The sequence below is a fragment of the Python bivittatus genome, unplaced genomic scaffold, assembly GCF_059951505.1.
Source record: "Python bivittatus isolate LINGU-HERP-01145 unplaced genomic scaffold, Pbiv_v1 ctg000050_np1212, whole genome shotgun sequence".
NCBI lineage: Eukaryota > Metazoa > Chordata > Lepidosauria > Squamata > Pythonidae > Python > Python bivittatus.
In genome coordinates, this window is record NW_028277033.1 from 224,921 (window position 1) to 247,974 (window position 23,054).

The 23,054-nt window shown below is 35.4% G+C and overlaps 1 protein-coding gene across 6 annotated transcripts in view; it reads right to left on the reverse strand.

Annotated features, from left to right (window-relative positions):
- Nucleotides 1-23,054, reverse strand: part of GBF1 (golgi brefeldin A resistant guanine nucleotide exchange factor 1) — a 218,814-nt gene that overhangs the window by 181,847 nt on the left and 13,913 nt on the right. For all 6 annotated transcript variants that reach the window (XM_088154510.1, XM_088154511.1, XM_088154507.1 and 3 more), the window contains exon 3: nucleotides 19,719-19,785. In XM_088154510.1, coding sequence (XP_088010636.1) covers nucleotides 19,719-19,785 — 67 coding nt within the window. The remainder of the gene's footprint in view (nucleotides 1-19,718; nucleotides 19,786-23,054) is intronic.

A 23,054-nucleotide genomic window follows, 5' to 3' on the forward strand; every position in this document is an offset into this window, starting at 1 on the left:
AATAGGGACTGGAAAATTGGTCATTAAGTGGGGTGGCCATTAAGTGAGTCACCACATGACTAGCTCCAATTTCACAAACATTTTTACAATGGTTGTTAAGCAAATCATGTTAAGTGGATCCAACTTCCCCAATGGATGTTTTTTGCCAGAATTCACTTAATTACCATCATAAAGAAGGTCGCAAATTGTGATCATGTGACCACAGGGGCTGGTGCGACCATTTGCAATGGTTGTAAGTGCGAGTACAGGTCATAAAGCATTTTTTCCAAGGCCATCATAACTTTGAACCATCATTAAACGAATGGTCGTTAAGTGAGGACTACCTGTATATATTCTACGTAAACTTAAAACATTAAAAATACATAACATAATACAAAAATTAGAATAATATTTAAGTTTAAAACATAATCTAGTAAATATAGAATAATGTATTCAGTTTTTAATCATATACTCAATTCTAGCTAAGAAATTATCATATTAGTTATATTCCAAATAAAATAATTCCTTCATTAAAGATATTTATTTTGAGGCATTATTCAATTTCTTTCTTAGCTGAGTCCATGTTAAGTATCTTTTAACTTGCATAATATCTCTGAATCTTTTACTATCATACTGAATATTTGTTTCCAGGACGCAAAAATTAGATTTAGAACGAGCAAATTTTACATAGCAATGTTGTCACTGAACAGTAGATACCATTCTGTTTTATACAATACCAAGGCCAACCAGAATCATTATTTGTCAATGGAGCAAGAACTAGTAACTGAATCTTCTTTTGTAATGTCATTCTTCATATATGTTTAGGACTACACAGAAAACTATAACTTATCATTTAATGAGCTATTAGAGGAATTGGTAGTGTAATTTTCTGAAACAAATATGCTAGGAAAAATATAAGTTTTCAAAACTTTTGCTCTATCAATTAAATATAATCTGCACTATGTTTGTAGATCTCCAGAAAGAATTTAAAAGGGTTAAGTGATATACAATTTAATTATTTAAGTAATGTATATGGCCCTCCATCTGCAACTCTAGACAGCTAACAATAATTAAAACTACAATCAAATCCAAAAATGCAAATAAAAATAACTACAACAGTATTAACACAGCTGAGATCTTCAGAAAAAAAAATCTTACATCCTACAACCATACAGCCAAGCTCACAACATCCTATCCTATTCCCTGAGGGAACAGCCAAATTTTAAAAGTCTTTTTAATAGACCATTTTAATAGCCAATAACAGACTATAAATCTATGAAACAATCATATATTTAATTGCTTCTTTCATTAAATATTAAAGTTAGAAATTTATTACCTGGGAATAAGAAATGCCATTTTCCCAAAACTGACTTTTTCTTTTAATTAGTATCTCCTACAATCTTGTAAAAGAACACAACATATACACATACACACAGCTTGCATTAAAGAGTTATCAGGTTGTCTATACTCTGAGTGTGGTCTGACCTTGGAAACAGTTCTTCTCTCCTTCCATCTACCTTCCCCTTTCCCTGGGACCAAGTTATAGGAAAATATGTGACATAATATCTATTTAGCTGTCTGAAATTGTTGCAGAGACTGTAGTTGCCTTATGAGACAACAACCTGGAAGCTGCTCCTGAATGGAATATATACGGAGCCTTAGCTGCAGTTTTTACAGTAACATGAGTTAAACTGGTTTGTTTCAAGTAACTGCCAGTTTCAGCAATAGATTCAGACTTTTGTCTGTCCTGCCTTTTGTCAGATAAAATATGTGAATGAAAACTAGCAATGAAAAGCTTCTTTTAAAAGCATAGTCAAGATGTTTTTAATCTGTTCCTTTCATATACTTCAAAAAAATAAGTCCTAGGGATTTAAAAAACATAATTTTTTAATGTAAGTTTTCTAAATCAGATATTTTTGCTTCAAAGATGCTTTTATTTATATCTATCAACAAGCAGGGAGAACATTTGTGAAGTTATTTGCAAGTATAAGGTAAGTAGCCCCTGAGAGATATTCAAAACTTTTAACAGTTGTAAAATCTTGGGACAAATATAATATAAAAAAGCTCTCTAAATATATATAATTAAAAGAAGCAGGAGTAAGACGACAAGTTGTATACCAACAGCATATTTTTTTAAAAATCTACTTGTCCATATAGGAGAACTAAAGCCAAGATAGAAACTTCCAAAAGTCAAGTAATAAATCGATGGGTGAACTGAAATACTCACTACAGTTCCCTGGGGCTAAAGGTAAACACCTTTCTGTTTCAACCAGGGCATCCCACACATAATGCCTAAACAGTTAAATAAGCAATGTCTCTAAGGAGAAAAAGGTATTCTGCTGCAACATGTCTAACATTTACATTGCTCATTAAACAGATTTTGTTTAAATAATGAACAAACTGTATTAGATTCCAATGAGAATTGTAGAATTATAAGTCAACTGATAAAGCTCAGAGGAGATAGAAGAAATGGGAGGGAGAGAAGAGTATATTGACTAATATAAAGGGCGCAGCTTGAGAAAGGATATTCCTGCCACACCTGATCAAACATAGTCCACAAAGGGGAGAGGGAAAAAAGAACTAGAGGAGAAGCGAGACAAGGCTGTTGGAAATTTGCATCCAGAACAGATTAAAACAAATTCAGTAGGGACTGAGGAAATACAGAATATATATTACTATAAATGCAAAATGGTTCTAAAAGCTAACTCAAATGTCAAGATTACTGCTTGAATAAATCTGAATATGAAAGTCATTGGTTCCATAACTTAATGAAGAAATGCTAAAAAGAATCCAGGCAAGAAGTGAAAAATGTCCTAACAACATGAAAGTAGAGGTTTTCAAGAATATTAGTGAAACCCATTTATATAACTCACCAAAACAAGATTAATTTTGTACAAAGTCTTCAGGCTAATCTTAGGAGGATATTCAATCAGACTTAAACTTCTGTAGGGTTGGTCAATGAGATACAAGAAATATAATTATTGATTCCACAGTTAAACAGAAATTTGGAAAATGTTCCTTTAAACATTCTGATTTTGCACTGCCCCTCCCATTATCCCAATGAAATGTCCAAGTGACTGTTTAGTGTTCTGTACTTAAAATTTGTTAAAGGTTTTCTGTATTTTCTTTTCAGAAAGCGAGATGTCATCTTGACTTGTATGAAAGAAGTTGTTACAGTTTTTTTCCTCTTTCAGTCATTTGGTAGTTTTGTGCACACAAAATCAGAACCCTCCAGTCTTTTTACTTTATTTCTATTCTGTGCATACATCTAAAATATTTGGAAGGGTTGGGACACAATGAAGGCCTATACAAGAGGTTTAATAATAGATTATACAAGGAAAAGAAACATAATGCAGAAAAAGACCTTTAAATTATTGGAGGATGACCATAAAAAACTGGAAGAAGAGTTACAGAAATCCCCGCAAAAAAAAGACATTAAAGTTAAAATGGATTTAATTAAACATAAAATGGGACTAATGGAAAAGGAGGAACTAGCACAAAAAATCAGAAACACTAAACAGAACTACTTTGAAGATGCAAATAAACCAGGCAGATGGCTAGCTTATAAACTGAGAAAGGAGAGAGAATCAAAAAGGATTAATCAATTGATAAATGAAGAAGGACAGATCTGCTTTGGTAATGAGGGCAAGAAAAAAATTCTAAAAGATTATTATGGAAAATTGTACTACCAAGAGAATGTTCAAGAAGAAGAAGTAAGACAATATTTACAGAAAGCGAAATTACCCCAGATACCTAAAGATATTGAAATAATGTTAGAGGGGAATATAACTATGATGGAACTAACAGAAGCTTTAAAATAGCAGAATGTTGGGAAAGCCCCAGGTCCAGATGGGCTGCCAGTGGAATTTTACAAAACCTTCCAGAAAATATTGAGCCTCCAATTATTAGAAGTCATGAATGAAGTTATGACAAAGAAGAGGATACCTAAAACATGGACTGAAGCATACATTACACTTATACCAAAGGAGGACACTGACCCGCAACAGGTTAAAAATTATAGACCTATATCTCTATTAAATTCAGATTATAAAATTTTTGCTTCAATCTTGGCAGAGAGACTGAAAAGATATTTAAATTCATGCCAATCAAAACAGATTTCTGCCAAAGAGACAAATTAAAGATAATATGAGAATAATTCTGGACACTTTGGAGTATTATGAGGCACATCCTGAAAAGCAAATGGCCTTGATATTTTTAGATGCACAAAAAGCCTTTGACAACGTGAGTTGGCGATTTATGGTATTGCAATTGGTACAAATGGGCTTTGGCAAAAATTTTATTCAAGCCATTGAAACAATATACCATAAGCAGACTGCAAAGGTTATGATAAACGGAGATTTAACAGAACAGATAGATATAACAAAAGGGACGAGACAAGGCTGTCCACTATCGCCTCTGTTGTTTGTTTTAACATTAGAAGTGTTGAATAGGAATATAAGAGAAGAGAAAAAAATAAAAGGAATGAAAATCAAAAAGGAAGAGTACAAATTGCAAGCTTTTGCGGATGATCTAGTATTTATACTAGAGGATCCATTGGAAACAGCACCCAAATTAATTGAAAAGATAGAAGAATATGGAAAAGTAGCAGGTTTAAAAATAAATAAAGATAAAACAAAGATATTAACAAAGAATATGTTAGCAAGGCGAAAGAAAGAACTGGAAGAAGTTCTAGAAATACAGGTCACAAATAGGGTTAAATACCTAGGGATATATATTACACCAAGATGTAGTACATTGAAGGAGGATAATTATGTTAAACTCAAACGACAGATCGCAACAGATTTGATAAAATGGGAGAACCTACAATTATCAATGATTGGGAGAATATCCACCATTAAGATGAATATATTGCCTAGAATATTATACTTATTTCAGACAATTCCTATTCGTCTAGGGAAAGAGTTTTTTGATGATTTAAATAAAATTGTATTGAAATACATTTGGCAGGGTAAAAAAGCAAGAATAAAGCTTAAATTACTACAAGATGCAAGAGTAAGAGGTGGGTTTGCCTTGCCTAACTGGGAATTATATTACCAGGTGACAAATTTGATGTGGGTAAAGGATTGGATAACTTTAAGAAATAATAGATTATTGACGTTAGAGGGACATGACTTGTTGGCCTGGCATGCTTTCCTATGGTATAAGGGAACGAAAACACAGGGCTATTTTAGAAGGCATTATATTGGAGAGGCATTGTTTTTAAACTGGGAGAAGACAAAAAGACAATATTACTTAAAAGTTCCACGATGGATATCCACTATTGAAGCCTTCTCTTATCCAATAATATATAAAAAGGAACAAACAGTTAGATATACTGAGATATTGAATGAAAAGGGTGAACTTAAAACTATGCAAGCGTTGGAAGAACAAGGTGTAAAAATAAATTGGTTTTCATATTTGCAAATACAATCTAGATTTGATAAAGATTCTAAAGCAGAAGGTATTTATGATAAGCTGACTGTTCTAGATAAAATTTTGATGGGTACTGATGAAAAGGTGATTAAAAAACTTTATGGACATTTACTAGAATTTAAAATGGAGGAAGAACAGGTCAAAGAAACAATGATTGCATGGGGGAAAAATTTTGGATATGGAATTGATTTAGAGAAGTGGCAAAAACTATGGTCTCAAAACTATAAAATGACAATGTTAACTGCATATAAAGAAAACTTGTATAAGATGTTTTACAGGTGGCATTTACCCCCAGCGAGGATCGCAAGAATGTGTAAGAACAAGTCCGATAAATGTTGGAAGTGTCATCAGATACCTGGCTCATATAACCATATGTGGTGGACATGTTCAGAAGCCAAAAGATATTGGATTAAAATCCACACATGGCTGGAAAAAATGACAAAACAACACATAGACTTTAAACCAGAGACATTTTTACTGGGAATTATACTGGAAACATACAGTAAAGAATTGAAATATCTGCTTGTAAATGTTTTGACAGCGGCTAGAATTGTATTCGCTAAGAATTGGAAGAATGAAAAAGTACCTATGCAGGAGGAAGTTATTAAGAAAATTATGGAATGTGCTGAGATGAGTAAATTGACATTTGAAATTAGAGAGCAAGAAGACAAACAATTTTATATGATATGGGATTTGTTTTATCAATGGTTGGACGAAAAGATACAGTAATGCAATAGATTAGGAAATTTTACAATAGAAACTCGATAAACTGATATAAATTATTATATATATATATATATATATATATATATATATGTGTGTGTGTGTGTGTGTGTGTGTGTATACACACACACACACACACATACATACACACACACACAGTAATGGACAAAAATGATACAAATTTTATAATGAAAGCTATAATTTCTCGTAATAAATGGTGTTATAGATAGACTAGTCATAAATGATTAATAATTGATAACTGATAAATATACAAATATACGTTGGATAGATAACATGAGAATTTATATAATGGTGAGTGAAGACTATGAAAGGATGGCACAAATGACTGGTAACTGGCTGACACATGGTATAAGATGGAAGATGGTTTTTATGTTTTTTATGTTTTTGTTTGTTTATGTATGTTTGTGTTTGTTGTAAAAAAAATAAAAAATTAAAAAAAAAATATTTGGAAGGGTGATTCAAATGATGGTTCAAATGGTTGGAAGGGCATCAAACCAACTTTATCTTAGAATATCTTGAAATTGAATTTCTCTTTTTCCATCAGAGATGAAATTATATGCATATAAACAACAACAAATACAAATGGGATCAACATTTAACTTTAGACTTCAGAAAATTTCAGATTAAGCCCCACTGCATTAATGCACCAAACAGGTCATGGAAGGTGTTCCAAGCTCAAAAGATTCCACAAAGCTTGGAACAGCCATTTCAAGTGTTTCAAGTCTGAATAAAACATCCTATGCTCTAGAGGTCTGTCCCAAGCTCAGGTGTTCCTTTCCATACTTTTTTGAATCACCTCAACCCCTGCTGCTATTGCCAAAATGAGTTGAGGGCATGAGGGAAATTGAGTTGCACCAACAGTTACCTGCCTGATAAATCAGGTTTTGAAGTTAGAATTCATGGGTTATAATATAAAGTTGTTGCCAAGTCAGTTCTCTGTGTGTTTTGCTTTCTCATCCAGGCAGATTTCCAAATAGAAAAATAAGCACCAAATATGTGCATCAGATGTAGCTTTCTTAAATGGCTGAACCTTCCAGGTTCAAACTATGCTGCTATATTTGTTGAGTTTTGTAGGCAGGTTTCCAATAGAGTGTGCTTTGTGAATATACATAAAGAAAATGTCACAAGCCAATAATCAAAGAAATCTTTTTTCACTATTGTTTTGTTACTCATGAGCTGGTCAGGTGAATATACTGTATTGCTGTTGCTTTTTTCTAGGCTCTGGCTGTTTGTGCAAGCAGATTGTAAAAAGCATGTCTATCACTTCTATTATTATTTTAAAACTTAAAAAATAAAAATCACCCTCTTTGCTGATTTTCTGTAGATTGGGAGGTAGGTAACACTCAGCACTATCAGCCCATTTATACTGGACAAAATAAGGGAGCAAGAGATTTGTTTTGACATTCCCAAATAACAAAATATTTGAAATGTGTCAAATTTTCTTTAATTAGAACTTTCCCAATAAATGTTTTTCAAGTAAAAGTGCTTTGTGCCATATTCAGAATTGTTCGTTTCATGTACTTCTACCACAAAGGCATACAGTAGTGCTTAAAAGTTTGTGAACACTTTTGAATTTTCAGTATTTCTGCATAAATATAACCTAAAACATGATCTGTTCTCCACACAAGTCCTAAAACTAAAGAGAACCCAATAAACAAGTGAGTCAAAAACATTATACTTGTTCATTTATTGATTGAGGAAAATTACCCAAAGCTATATATCTGTGTGTGGCAAAAGTATGTGAACCTTTGCTTTCAGTAACTGATTCCCACCCACCCCGCCTTGGGCAACAATAACCGCAACTAAGTATTTCCAATAACTTGATCAGTCCTCCACATCAGCTTGGAGGAATTTTAGCCTATTCCTCCTTACAGAATAGCTTCAACTCAGGGATGTTGATGGGCTTCCTTGCATGAACTTCAAGCTTCAAGTCCTTCCACAACACTTCTCTAGGATTACGGTCAGGACTTTGACTTGGCCATTCCAAGACATTAACTTTCTTCTGTTTTAACCATTCTTTGGTCCTACAACTTGTGTGTTTTGGGTTATTGTTTTCCTGCATGACTCACTTCTTCTTGAGTTTCACTTCACAGACAGATACCTGACATTTTCCTGTAGAATTTGCTCGTACAATTCAGAACTCCTAGTTCCATCAATGATAGCAAGCTGTCCTGATCCAGAGGCAGCAAAGTAGGCCCAAACCATAATAGTGCCACAACCATGTTTCACAGATGGGATAAGGTTCTTATGCTGGAATACAATGTTTGCCTTTCATCAAACCTAACACTTTTCATTCAAGCCCCAAAGTTCTATTTAGGTCTCATCTGTCCATAGAACATTCTTCCAATAGCCTTCTGGCTTATCCATGTGGTCTTTTGCAAACTGTAGACAGACAGCAGCGTCCTTTTTGGAGAGTAGTGGCTTTCTCCTTTCAACCTTGCCATGTACACCATTGTTGTTTAGTGTTCTCCTGATGGTGGTCTCATGAACACTGACATTCACCAATGCAAAAGAGCTCTTCCTTAGACGTTACCCTGGGGCCGAGTCTTCCCAGAGTATTACATACCTTGCTCTTGGTGTGATGTTGGTTAGTCGACCACTCCTGGGGAAGGTAACAATAGTGTTGAATTGCCTTCATTTGTACCCAATCTGCTTGACAGTTGACGTGTGGAATCCAAACACTTTGGAAACAGTTTTGTAACTTTTTCCAGCCTGGTAAGCATCAACGAATGTTTTTTGGAGGTCTTCAGAAATATCTTGTTTGAGACTTTGATAGTGAATACCCAGAATTCTGTTTTTTAAAGAAGGCCAGACCTTCTACACTCACAGCTGATTATCATCCCATTGATTGAAATACCTGACTGTAATTTCACCTTCAGATGAACTGATAATTCTAGAGGTTCACATACTTTGCCACTTGTTACCCTTAATCTACTCAGAAAACAACTCTAAAAACAGCATAAAATATACCATTGAAATTTGGCTATGCTAAGTATATGTAATAAAGGCATTTGCCTGACAACAGTTAAGGACTAAAGAAATGTCTGTGAAAGCCTTATACAGATTTCTCTGTACGTTAATTACCCATGCAGGTAGTCTCCAGTTTCAGAATGAGTTCCGTTCCTAAGGTCTGTCCTTAAGGAGAATTTGTATGTAAGCCGGAACAGTATTATTGTATAATACAGTGGCACCTCGGGATACGAACTTAATCCGTTCCGTGACTCTGGTTGCAACTCGAGTTGGTCTCGAGTCGAGGTAAAGTTTTCCATAAGGTTCAATGTAAATCCGGTTAATCCGTTCCACCCTCCGAATTTGGTCGCAACCCGAGGCAAATTTCCCCATAGGGTTCAATGTAAATCCGGTTAATCCGTGCCGCCCTCCGCCCGAATTTGGTCGCAACCTGAGGCAATTTTCTCTTCAGAGCCTTACTCCCGCCAAGCCTGCTCTGCATTTTCTTTGGAGCCATGCTAACACGCACACCAAAAACCTTCGCAAAACACCACAAAACACACCACAAGCCTCACCGAACGTCTCCTTGCTACCGCGACCTCGCCCACAGGAAGCCGCGACCGCATGGCAGCAGGGAAAATGGCCGCGGATCCGGTTCGTAAGTCGAGGCGAGTTCGTATCCCAAGGTAATTTTTTCCTGCCGAAGCTGGTCATAACCCGAAATGTTCGTTAGTAGAGGCGTTCGTAACCCGAGGTACCACTGTACTATTTAAGCAGTATTGTGTAATTAACTCGAACCATTGTGTATTTAACTCAAATCATTGTGCATTTAACTCAAATTTTGCTAAAATAGACTCCATTCTTAACTATGGGTTGTCCATAAACAGGGTATCCTTAACCTGGGGACTACCAGTATTTCAAAAATCTCTGCTAAACCTTAGATTATACCTTGAACTTCAAACTCCTGAGCCTTAATTGTACACTAAACCTTGATCACACTACTATTTGCTGATTCTAGTCCTTTTTTTTTAAAACTTTAGATAGTCTGAGTACAGGTACAAATTCATAATTACTTAAGTGAATCAATAAAGGAAATATCCTTCATTTCGCAATGGTCACCAGTGGTTTTCAAAAGAATGAGCAAAAGGCCATGAATGTTTGTTCATTTGTTAGGATATGCTACATTACTGTCCAATATCTCTTGCTTGTAAAATTGAAGATAAACTATACTGATCCTAATGAATATTTACAAAAACAAACAGAAAATTTAGTCTTTGGTAAACAGAAATTTTATAAATATGGAAACAAAAGCTCAAAATTAATGCGAAAAAGTAAAAGTAAAATGTAGAGCTATACATTCGATTAAAGATGTAGCAGCACTAGAATAACTAGTAAGAAATTATTATTACTGTATTAAATTTTTATCTATGTATGTATATATGTATGTATGTATATTTGGTCATCTCAAGGTAGACAACATACATAATACTCTTGCCTCCTATTTTCTCCACAACAACCCCGTGAAGTGGGTTGGGCTGAGAGAGTGTGACTGGCCCAAAGTCACTCAGCTGGCTTTCATGCCTAAGGGAGGCCTCATAGTCTCCTGGTTTCTAGGCCAGAATCTTAACTACTATACCAAACTGGCTCTCTCTTGTTCATTTTTATTCTACTTTATATACTGGAGACCCCATGAATAATAAGAAAATTATTTGAGTGGCTGTGACATCTTAATACTTCAAGACAATCACAGGGAAGCGTTAAACTCCCCTTTTACAACAGAAGAGCTAAATGAAGTCATCCCAAATTTGAGGAGTCATAAATTGCCTGGCCCAGATGGCTCTACAACCTTGTTTTACAAGAAACTGGGAGTTATTTTAATCCCAAAATTAGTGCTCTGATTAGAGTCGCTGGGAGTCAGGTGGCATATACATTTAATACATTATTATTAAACTATCAAGGGAGAGTTCAATTCCAGAATCATAGACACACTCTAGACTGACGCTACTTCTTCTGTCAAATAAAGATAAAGAACTGAGAGCCAGTTTGGTCTAGTGGTGAAGGTACCAGGCTAGAAAGCAGGAGGCAGTGAGTTCTAGTCCTGCCTTAGGCACGAAAGCCACCTGGGTGACTTTGGGCCGGTCCCTCTCTCTCAGACCAACTTACCTCACAGGGTTGTTGCTGTGGGGAAAATAGGAGGAGGAAGGAGCATTAGGTATGCTTGCCACCTTGATTTATTTATAAAAATAATAAAGGCAGGATTTTAAAAAAATCTAAAAAAACCTGGCAGAATCTTGTATAGTTTTGCTTAACCAAGATTTAAAGACTTATACAGCTTGTTTGGCAAAAAGACTAAATTCCTTCACAAGGTACTACATAAACTCTGACCAATCCAGATTTATTAAAGGCAGACAGATTGTAGATACAATTTGCTGCATTCTGAATTGTCTGCATTACCGCAGACACACTGAAACTCCCTTAGCAATTCTTACCTTAGATATTTTTAAGTCCTTTAACTGACTGGAATGGCCCTACTTTATTACACTGGTGGAACATCTTCAGATCTTCAGATGGAACTGGATTCATTACCATTCTTAAACAAATATATGGTAAATCCTCTGCAATGATCCAAACAAATCTCTGGAATACCGAAGCATCTGCCATCACCAGGGGCGCAAGATGCCCACTATCTCCCTTGTTATTTGAACTCGCCATTAAACTTCTAGCTGAAGCTTTAGATGTAACTAGTTACCAGATGCCTCTTAATCAACAAAAGGAACATAAGATCCCTCTCTTATGTTCAGCATAGGCATAATTTATGTTCTACAGGAGAGAGTTCAAACTTAGTAGCTGGCATCTGTGAGCTTCATTTCCCTAAATCAAGAATGGCCAAGGAGCATGTTATGATAATAACTACAGTTTCATCTCTGTTTACTTTTTCAGAGACGGGGAACTCTGGGGAATAAGAGAACCAATATGATTCAGTGGAGGAGAACACATTTTAAGGGAGCATCTCTGTGTGGCATCTGACAATTATCTCCTTCACAAATTTCAAAATACAGACATATGGCCGAATCCAGTAAATAATTAGGTAATGAAAGGTGTTTTTTTTTTTGTCTGCGCTCAGTCATTGCTGATCCTGCAGTGACTGCTTGGACGAGTCCTTGCAGTTTTCAAGGCAACTGTTTTTCAGAAGTGGTTTGCCAGAGCCTCCTTCCTAGGGCAGAGCCCAGCTGGCGAGCGCAGGAGGCGGGGTTTCCGTTGCTTCGCGCCCTTTTCGGGCGCGCATGGTTTTTCGCGCTTACCAGCAACTGCTCCCAACTCCTTTTTGCAAGGCTCCGCCAGCATTTTTCCTCCCACCGGAGTGAGAGTACCCATTTATCTACTCACCTAAGTTTTCGAACTGTTGGGTTGACAGGAACTGGGGAGGAAACAGGAGCTCACCCTGTTTAACGCGAAGGCTGGACTCGAACCGCTGAAGCGTCGACCATTTCTGGCTGGCAACTTTCAGCGTCATTAAGCCGCTGCGCCACCGCGTCCCCCAATGAAAGTTAGTTATGGTTAACATTTTTTGACTGATAACAATCTCAGTGCATTTTAGGTTTTTAATATAATTTAGATTTGTTATCTATCTAATCTATGAGATTTTTTCCAACTACATGGGGACAGTTCTCATATACTCAGGTCGACTCACAGAGAATAGCATATAAAGTAGAAAACAAATCAGGCACTCGGATATGTAAACAGATCTCAGATGGAACTCTGAGTGCCACATATGGGAACAGGGAAGAGGAACGTACGTTAGTGAATTCAAGCTTAATACATAAGTGATAATCAGACCAGACGTAACACTGGTATTGAAAGAACATATCTAAAGAAGGAAATTGTACTCAGTTGTTTTCTTGAACATGCAAATACTAAAAGTGCATGAAAAACCTAAATGTGAAGATTCTTCAGATCTTCCTGCATTTAGCATAAAATTTTAAAGACAATTTATAAACCTGTTTCCTCAGTACAGCTTATCAGCAGCAGTAAGGAGTCCACATACTGTATATAGTTATACTAGAGCACAGCCTACATATTGAAATGAACCTTTGAATAAGGCAATAGCAGTGCTTAATACAGAAGTGTGTCTATCTGGCCCAATAAAAGACTAAAATGAAACCACAAAGAGCATACTAGCATACAAGTTTGGAATCATGATTGCCAGACAGATTCTTCATCTTGAATACAAGTAGTCCTTGCTTAACGACCATTTATTTAACAAGGGTTCGAAATTACAACGGCCTTGGAAAAGGGGCTTTACGGCTGGTAAAGCACTTCCAGATGTCATAAAACATTGTGTCGCCCCCCCCCCCGCAGTCACATGGCTGCATTATGGGCACTTGGCAACCAGCTCGCATTTATGACTGGTTACCAAGCGCCCCATGATCATGTGATCACCATTTGCAATCTTCTGTGTCAGCTTCCCCATTGGAATCCGGCAGGGAAGGTTGCAAGCAGAGGGGACACAGCAGTAGGCAGTTTCAGAGCTCAAATCTTCAGGATTCGACGTCCCTGCCTTCGCACTGCTGCAAGATTTCACTTCCCCCTTTGTGGTGTGAAGACATGGACCTCAAATCTTCAGGATTTCAGGTCCCTGCCTTTCCTTCGCTGTGAGGTTTCCGCTCCCCCTTCAGCACTGGGCAGTCACGAAGCTCAAATCCTGGAGATTTGAAGTCCGTGACTGCCCAGCGCTAGGAGGTTTCCCCTTCTCTTTCAGCGCTGGGCAGTCACAGACCTCAAATCTGTGGGGAGGGGAAAGAGGACGGAGCAAAAGAGCTTGTCTGCTGAAGGATTTCAGCTTCACATGGAGCTGAAATCCTCCAGCAGACAGCTCTTTCACTCCATCCGTTTAACGACCTGGGAGATTGCTTAATGACCACAACGGGAATGCCTGGATTGCAGTTGTTAAGCAAAGCAGTCACATGGGCGTCTCGCTTAACGACTGCTTCGCTCAACAACCAAGATTCCGGTTCCAATTGTGGTCATTAGGCAAGGACTACCTGTCATAAAGAATCAGTCATTACAGCTGGGCACATTTTTCACAAGAAGTGTATCAGACTTTATACAAATGCTGCACCTCTCTGCTATTCATTAAAGCCACTTGTCTTTTTTTAAGCTTTTGTGCAATACGATTTATTTTTTTTATTTGTGTGTTTTATATGGCCGCTGATCTCACAGCAGTGACTCTGAGCATTGTACAAGATTATAATAGCATTTCATCGCCTAAATGACATTGAGATGCCACTGACAAAGGACCCCAATGAGGAACAGAAGCTTCTATGTGCTAATATGACATAAAATCAATCAAGGTACTGAAAAAATACAAATCCCATCATTATTAATAAATACAGGGAATTTTAAAAATGAGCAGTACAGAAATGTAGTTGGGAGTTGTAAACCAGTTGCCACCATAATTCTGAGGTATAAATAATGCCAAAGAACAGATGTTTCATGAAATCATTTTCAGCTGTTAAAGAAAATAATAGACTGTCTAATGAAGACTTGACCAAAGTTGTTTGGAATATGAGATCAGATTATCTGTCATGCTGTTAAGAAAAAAAGGAACGTTGGTCTAGGATACATCAAAGGGTATCTAACAACAGAATTGAAGAATACCATCAGAAACATGAATACTGGTTGTGGTAATACATAAGGGGAATGACTTTACAAATGCAAGGAATTTATGTAGTACTGAACAAGACCACTTGAAATCTCAGTACTTAGAATGACTCTTGGAAGGGGATCATGTTGTAAATCCTATAGGAAAAATAAAAATAAATAAGCCTAATGTAACACTGCAATATTATTGTGTGCAAATGTTATTATGAGACAAAATAAATCCAAAAGTTGTAGCTAAAATATTTAAAGAATGATGGACCTAATCATTATTGTTTAAACATTCAAAGAAGTTGGACTTCTGGGGGACTAATGGTGGGCTGAAGATTGCTCCGTTGTTGCAGAGCCAATGCCTGCAGTAATTAGAGGAGCTGGTGATTGGACCAGCTTTTCGGAACCATCTCCAGATGAAGGAGATGACTGGATCGCCCACAGGTACTCCTTACAGAGGCTCCCTGTGAAGAGATCGCAATTTAGCGATCTCCAGTGGGTTGAGTGCTCTAAGGAGTCGAGGAAAACATTGAACCCAAGCTGCGGTGCAGAACCTTCAAAGGACACTAGATTTGCTTTCACTTCCTCTTTTAATTAACATCGGAAACTGCTTATTTGTGAGCTACTTGTAAATTAAACTTCTGAAAGGTAAGCTACTGCACACCAGGAGAATTTCCTTCTATCCTGGAAGAAAGAAGATTAAAGTAAGTTTAAAGATTAAAAAGAAAAACTAACTTCTGGAAACAGCGAAAGGGAGTTACGAATGCTGACTGGGGACCATTAAGAGGCAAGATGGATTTGAAAGAATAGCTTTTTTATGTACTGTTTTAAATTTTTAGAAAAATACAGCAAGTGATTTTGGACTTAATTGTAAGAAAACCTGTCATGGGAAAGTATTGGTTCTGAAAATAAACATAAGTAAGATTGGGCTTTGAAGGTTAACTAGAGGGAACCATAAAGCAATTAAATGAAAAGATAATTCCTAACATAATAGAGGAACATTGCTTTAATACAGAAGAATTTAAATCTGTTTGGGAACAATATGTCCAGGACTTATTTTTAACACTGAGTCTAGCAGAGATTATACAAGAAGAAAAGATTCCATTGGGTAAAATAGAAGATGAGGATGATTTGAATAAGGAGTTTAAAATGGTTTTTAAAGAAATGCTGGACTATAAGAGAGATATGGAATATGTGGAAAAAGATGTTGTGGATCTAAATATGGAATTTAAAATGTTTGATTGCAAGAGTGACATGGAGAAAGAAGCTGTAATGGATATACAAACTGTGTGGGCTAATACTTTAACAATTAAAGTGGATGTCCAGATTACAAATCAGAAGAGTGAGTTGGAAAGTCATTTTATTCTGGATCCACAGAAGAGATAAATAAGGAAATTGCTTCTGAAAATAGACAAGGAGATGATAAGAAATTATTATGTGGGACTTTATCTGAAAAAGCAACAGAAGACCAAGCTCCTAAAAAGAAGCCAAAGGAATTCAAAGTGGACTTATCTGACCAGGGTTAAATTGTATAAACTTTGATTCTGGGTTATTATTGGAATCCTTTTTCTAACTAGGATTGCAAGACAATATAAAGATTTTTCTTTCTAGGGATGATTTTTTTTTTCCTATTTGTTAGAGAAAATTAGGGGTTACTATGTAAAAGGGATGTATTGGATTTAGCTTAAGATATATACCTTATTATTATTTATATTCTTCATGTTTATGGAAACATTTTTTTTTTAATGTTTTTTTTTTATTTTTACAACAAACACAAAACAAACATGAACAAACAAAAACATAAAAAGGCATAAAAAAGTATCTTCCATTTTATACCGTGTGTCAACCAGTTAAACTCGTTGGTGCCCCTTTCATAATCTTAAATTCTCATATCATCTATTCAAAATATACTTGTATACTTATCAATTAACAATCATTAATCATTCATAGCTAATCTATAAAATCATATATTACAAAAAATTTTAACTTTCAATAGGATTAGTAATACATTTCCATCTATCTATTATATGTGTATATATATAATAATTAATATCAAATTTCTATTATAAAATTTCTTAATCTATTACATTACTATATTTTCTCATCTAATCATTAATAAAAGCAAATCCCGTGTCATATAAAATTACTTATCTTCTTACTCTAGTTTCAAATCTCAGTTTAACTCATCTCTGCACATTCCATAATTTTCAATAACTTCCTCCTGCATAAGTACTTTTTAATTTTTCCAATTCTTAAGAGTTACAGTTCTAACCAATATCAGTTACAATATCAATTACAGTTCTAACCAAGTTACAGTTCTAACCAGATTCTTCACTACATGTTATACAATTTTTAACTATATATCTCAGATTTATACTTTATTCCAGCGCTTGCATAATTTTGAGTTCACCCTTTTCATTCAATATCCCAAGATATCTAACTGTTCATCCCTTTTTCTATATTATTGGATAAGAGAAAGCAATAATAAATGTCCTTTTGAACATTCTGCTTTTGGAAGCTTCTGTCAGTTCCATCATTGTTGTATTCCCCTGATTTTTTCTTTAAACATCTCCAGTAGTTTCTTTCAATATTGTTTTACTTCTTCTTTTTGTGCATTCTCTTAGTACAATTTTCCATTATGATCTTGTATAATCTTTTTCTCACCCTCAGTGCCAAGAACAAATCTGTCTCTTCATTTATCAGTTGATTAACCCTTTTAATTCTCAGTTTATAGGCCTCACAATAATTCTGTTTAATGTTTCTGATTTCTTGTACTATTTCTTCCTTTTCCAATGATCCCGGTTTATATTTAATTAAGTCCATTTTAGCTTTAATATCTTTTTTTCTTTTTTTTTCTTTTTTTTTTGAGAATTTCTGCAGCTCTTCTTCCAATTTTTTATAGTCATCCTCAATAGTTTAAAGATCTTTTTCTGCATTGTGTTTCTCGTATAGTCTATTATCTTGATAAACCTTCATTGAGTCAAAGGATTCTTTATCTTTGTTCTTGCCAAAAATAAGAGAAAAAAAGAAGCAAAAGGAGAAAAAAAAAAAAAAAAAAGGAAAGATAAAAAGAAAAGAAAAAGAAGGGAAAGGCTAAGCCTCTTTAAAAAAAAAAATCCATCTGGGGGGGGAATAGAGAGCAAAGCAGAGCTTCTAGCAGAAAAAAGAGCTACTGCCACTAATCAAGGCTCTTGTGACTAGCTCAAACTTTCCATCTTAATATTTTCATAATCGCTTTCAACTCCACTTTCTTGTTTATAGTTACGGATGGCACCTGTATAAACATGCACATCCCACTATCTTTTTAGAAAGCACAGAGTCCTTGAGCATGCGTCACAATAAAAAAAGAAAGCACTAAATCGAGCCTCTAGATGGCAGTGCAACTTTCTTTCATTTACTTTCTCTTAACTCCACTTTCCCCATTTCAAAGTCAAAAAAATATAAATTTCTTATAACAATAAAGAAATCTTAGTAAAAAAAAAAAAAAAGGCTTAAAATAAAGAGTTATTGAATATTAAAAAAAGAAAGCCAATCCAGTTAAAAATATATTTTTTTTTAAAAGAAAAACATCTTATCAATTCCACTAAAAAGGGAAAGTTGAAAAGAAAAATTTTCTCCCCCTTCTTTTTTTTTAATAGGGTTCAATCTCGCCACTTAATCCACTTTTCTTCACTTTTAAAAATCTCTTTAAGTTACTTAAGGTGTTCTCTAAGAATAGTTGAATAGTAAAAGTCCATCTCACCCTGTTGACACCCCTCTCTTCCATCTTCCTTTGGAGCTGTCCCGGCTTTCGCAGCCATTTTTGGCTGCCTCTCCTCCGCCGGCTTCAAGAGCTTCTCCTGGGATCGATCTGGGACTTGCGGCGTCCCTGAGATCCGCGGGACGCGCCCTTTGCGTTCGCCATCTCTACGGGACGGCTTAGGTCCATCGGGACCGTCCGGGGGAGGAGATATCAGCTGCGATCCTGGGAGCCCAGGATCCCCCGCCGTATCGCCGCGACGCCAGCTCCGCGACTTTATGGAAACATTTTTTGTTTTACTTATTAAAGAATGTTATAAGTCAAAAGGTAAAACTGATTTAGTTCAAGCTCAAAACATATAGGATATTATTATTGGTACTCTTCATGCTTTTGCTGAGTACGATTGATGACTTTTTTTATAACTTGATTATTGTTCAGTGATGAGAAATGGGAAGAAGAGTTTCTTTTTTGTAATAGTAGAGAAGGTGCTAAATTACTGTAAATGCTTATACTTGTCAGGGGGGTGGGGGGAGTCACTTTTTATATGTCTTTTTCTTTTTTCTTTTTCTTGCTGTCTTTCTTCTTTTTGTTTGTATATCTTTTCTAATTCTGTATTACCTTTTAATTATGTAAAACTTTAATAAAAATATTGTGAAAAAAATTCAAAGAGGTTGAAAATAGTAAAGATACTCAAAATGAGGAAGTTGGTGCAGAGAATTAACAGTGAGAAAAACAACAAATACTTTGGAAATGTAAAATGAGAAGGTTGGAAGAGCAGAAAAAAGCTAAACAATTATAAGTGAAACATATCCATCTTACCTATTGACAATAAATTGCTTATAGAAACCCAGTAAAAACAACTGTGAATAACCTTTTGTAATGGTGTGTGGGAAAGACCTTGAAAGACAGGGCAAAGCAATGCTGTCTAGGGAACAGTCAGATAAAAGACAGCATAGCCCACAGCTGGAAAGTAGGCAGGGCAAGAGGCTCGGAAGGGACCCTCCCTAGTTTCTCAGGCTGTAAAGGAGATGGGGAGAATTGTACTTTCAGACTTGCAAGATTCTGTTAATGTAGCTTTACAATAAAGTAGAATTAGCCTGGTAAGATCTTTTTTCTATCCAAATGTCTTTTTTCAGATGAGATATTCTTAAGTTAGGGTCATTTTCCCTATAAGTATCTGCAGTGCAAATACATCCTGCTTCACAGTATTAATTTTAAGACTTACCAGTTACATTGTTCAAAACTTCTTTCAAAACACTGAAGCTGTGCAATAAGGGATCACGCTCTTCATCCTAAACATATGAATATATTGTTACATATTTAAAGCTGGATCCTCAGCAGAGAATGAACACTTTAATCTTCTTTCAATATAGTCTTCAAATGACACATTATATATATGAATATAAAGTGAAATTTCTTATAAGTATTAAGAGTTTACAGTTCTTACTTCTGAAGAAAAAATAAGTTTTTTGTAGAAGAGGACAGTATATGATACCATTCAAAATTTCAGATGTTTCTACACCACAGCACAATATACTACAATATAGCATGGGATATAATAGGGCACCTAGAGATTCTAACTCAGGGAAACAAAATGATGTGTTAGCCATCACTAGACTTGGTGGGATAACGTGGAAGGCAACAATGTATTCAAAAGAAACACACCCACAAAAAAAGATGGGGTATTATACAACTCCTAAAGAAAATATACAAGTGCACAAAAATTCAGGAACTGGAGTATGAAAATCTTATTGAAAGTGTTTAGGTAAGAATAAAAAGAGACACAACACTAATACATTCACGTGAGGCTTTTTTTACAGACTATGAAGGCAGGCAAAAAATATAGACGATGTCTTCCAGCATCACATTAATCCTTCAGAAGTATACAATAGGAATAATGGGAGATTTCAATTATCCTGATATCTGCTGAGCATCTAACTCTGTCAAGAGTCCAAGGTCCAACAAATTCTGGTGGATCAAGTGATAGACTTTTCTACTGGCCCAAATGCAATATCAGACCATGTTCCAGTGACTGCTATGTTGAAATCTGAAAACTTTATTAACTCTAGCATTTGAATTAATAAGAGAGATTTCCTTTGTGGAATATAAAAAATCTTTTTTAATTAACAGAAATTATGTTAATCTATTGCCTGTTTGGAACTCTCTTAAGGCATACATTTGTGGATACATGATAGCCTTTGCCTCAGAAATCTAGAGACGTTTATCTAGAGACATTAATACAACAGGAAAAGATGGTGAAAGATTTATTGTTGAACCTTATAAAGCATTTTGCCAGCTAAGATTAAACTAAGGTGACTACACAATTGAACAAATGGAATATTTCTTGAAATGAATTAAGCAAAAATATGGGGAATCTGGTGATAAAGCTAGAAATTTACTAGCCTACCAGTTGGAAAAAAACAAAAACAACGATGTAATTTCAGGAATCCAGTCTAATGTCTGTCAGTTATAGACAGAACTATTAACCATATTTTTAATACTGCATTATATAAATCTGATTCCTTTGTAACTATAAAACAAATTGTAAATTTTGGGGGGAACTACTGAAATTTAAGAAATTTCTCAGGAACCTATAAGCCATTTGGCCCAACCACTCTCCTTATACAAAATTAGAGATAATGTTTAATGTTCATGTCAATTATACTAATCATGATATGGCTACATTAATGACTTGCCTTCTACAATACTGAAGGGAAGGTATAACAATATTCCTTTTGCAAAGCAAACGTGCCCTTTTAATCAAGGGGAACCTGAGACTCTAGCCCAAGTGTTCCGTCAGGGTCCTTTCTATAAAAGCTAACCCTCTATCCTCATAACTCTCCTTGCTTGTAGTTAGTGACTGCTGTTAGTTCTGAGGATGATTATATTTCAGCCTGGAACCTTGATATTTTTTTTTACAGCTGCCATTGCTTTACATAAGAAAATACTATCTTAATTTATTACTATGTAGAAAAAGTTATAAAGTTATACTATATGCTGACAGATATAAGGTATTTTGAATAACTACTTAATATCATTATTTCAGGTTACTAAAGTTGTACGAAGTCGCACTGTTTGACTTGAGTGGCCATATAAATACTTTAAATAAATAAATGAAGCTTATATTCAGGGTATACTGCTACTTGGAAAAAATAGCTATAGATTACTGTCAAAAGTTGGGATTTATCTTAGATTGTATAAAATATTTGGGACAATATTATCTTAGATTGTATAAAATATTTGGGACAATATTTTCCCCAAAATACCCTGAATGAAATATATCTAACTGCATAAATATGACTGCATTGGATATAAATTGTTGATTAAAATTGCCTTTGAGCCTCTAGGGAAAAATTAATGTAGTCAAATTAACATAACTTCTAGACTGATGCATATCAAGAGAGATTCCAATGTTAATTCCTGTTAGGTATTTTACACAGATTGAGAAAGTTTTTTATAGCAGTCAAATATGACTAACCTTAATCATCTGCCTGGCAGTATTTACAATTAAAATATATATTACTATAACAGTATGGCCCAGAAACTTTAGCAGCTTCAGAGGCACTTGAAATACTCGGAGGTTTAAGTGATGCTGTATTTGAAATAAAACCAACAATTCAGTTCTATATGAAACAAAAAGATATGATGGTTAATACTGATGTATAATCTGTAGAATAAGGAATTGGGTATCAAATCATAGAATATCAATTCACCCAAGTTTTAGGAAATATTAAATATACTTATGACCTCAGAATGAAGTTAATTCAGGAATGAAGTTAAATAAAGCTTGTTCCATGTCTACTGGATTTTCCAAAGAATGTTTTTTAAAAAAAAAGGTTCACTATCAGAGTTTTTGAATTAGCACTGTATGAAATCCGAGGGTACCTCAGTACATCCATGTGACTCCTCTACTTCACAAGCTGCACTGGTTACCAACCAGTTGGCCTCCAGGTGTGATTCAGCATGCTAACCCTTTGTGAAGTGGGGCCTGGATATTTATAGGACTGCCTTTCTCCCATTCTGTCTGTCCATCCTATAAGATCTGGCAGAACAGGCATGCTTCAGGTCTCACCTATAAAGCAATGTCATCTTGTAGGACCCTGGAGGTCTGTCACCATTTCTGCCCTCTAGAGTAGCATTTCCCTGAGGTTCATTTGCCTCTGATCCTTCAGAAAAGTGTTATAATTTGGATTTTCCAACACATCCTGAGTCAGGGCAATTTGTGAACCACTTGAATCTTTGCATATTCCCCACTATGCTGCTATTATTGCATTTGGTTCTGTATTGTTTTCTCTTTTACTGAAGTTTTTAAACCACTGTACCTTAAGCCATTTCAATTAAGTCACATTGTAAATTGAATAAATAGTAAGGATTTGGACTACTCATTCTCTCAGCCTTTTATCACCCACAAGTCTGGCAAGAACAGAAATAAAAGGGTGAAAATAATCTTGTCTCCTGGAAGTATGGGTTAACAACATAATTAATTAATTCAAGGTGTGTCCAGCAGATATTCCAGGTCAAGAACAACACATTCAAGTCATTTTGTTAACCATAATCAAAG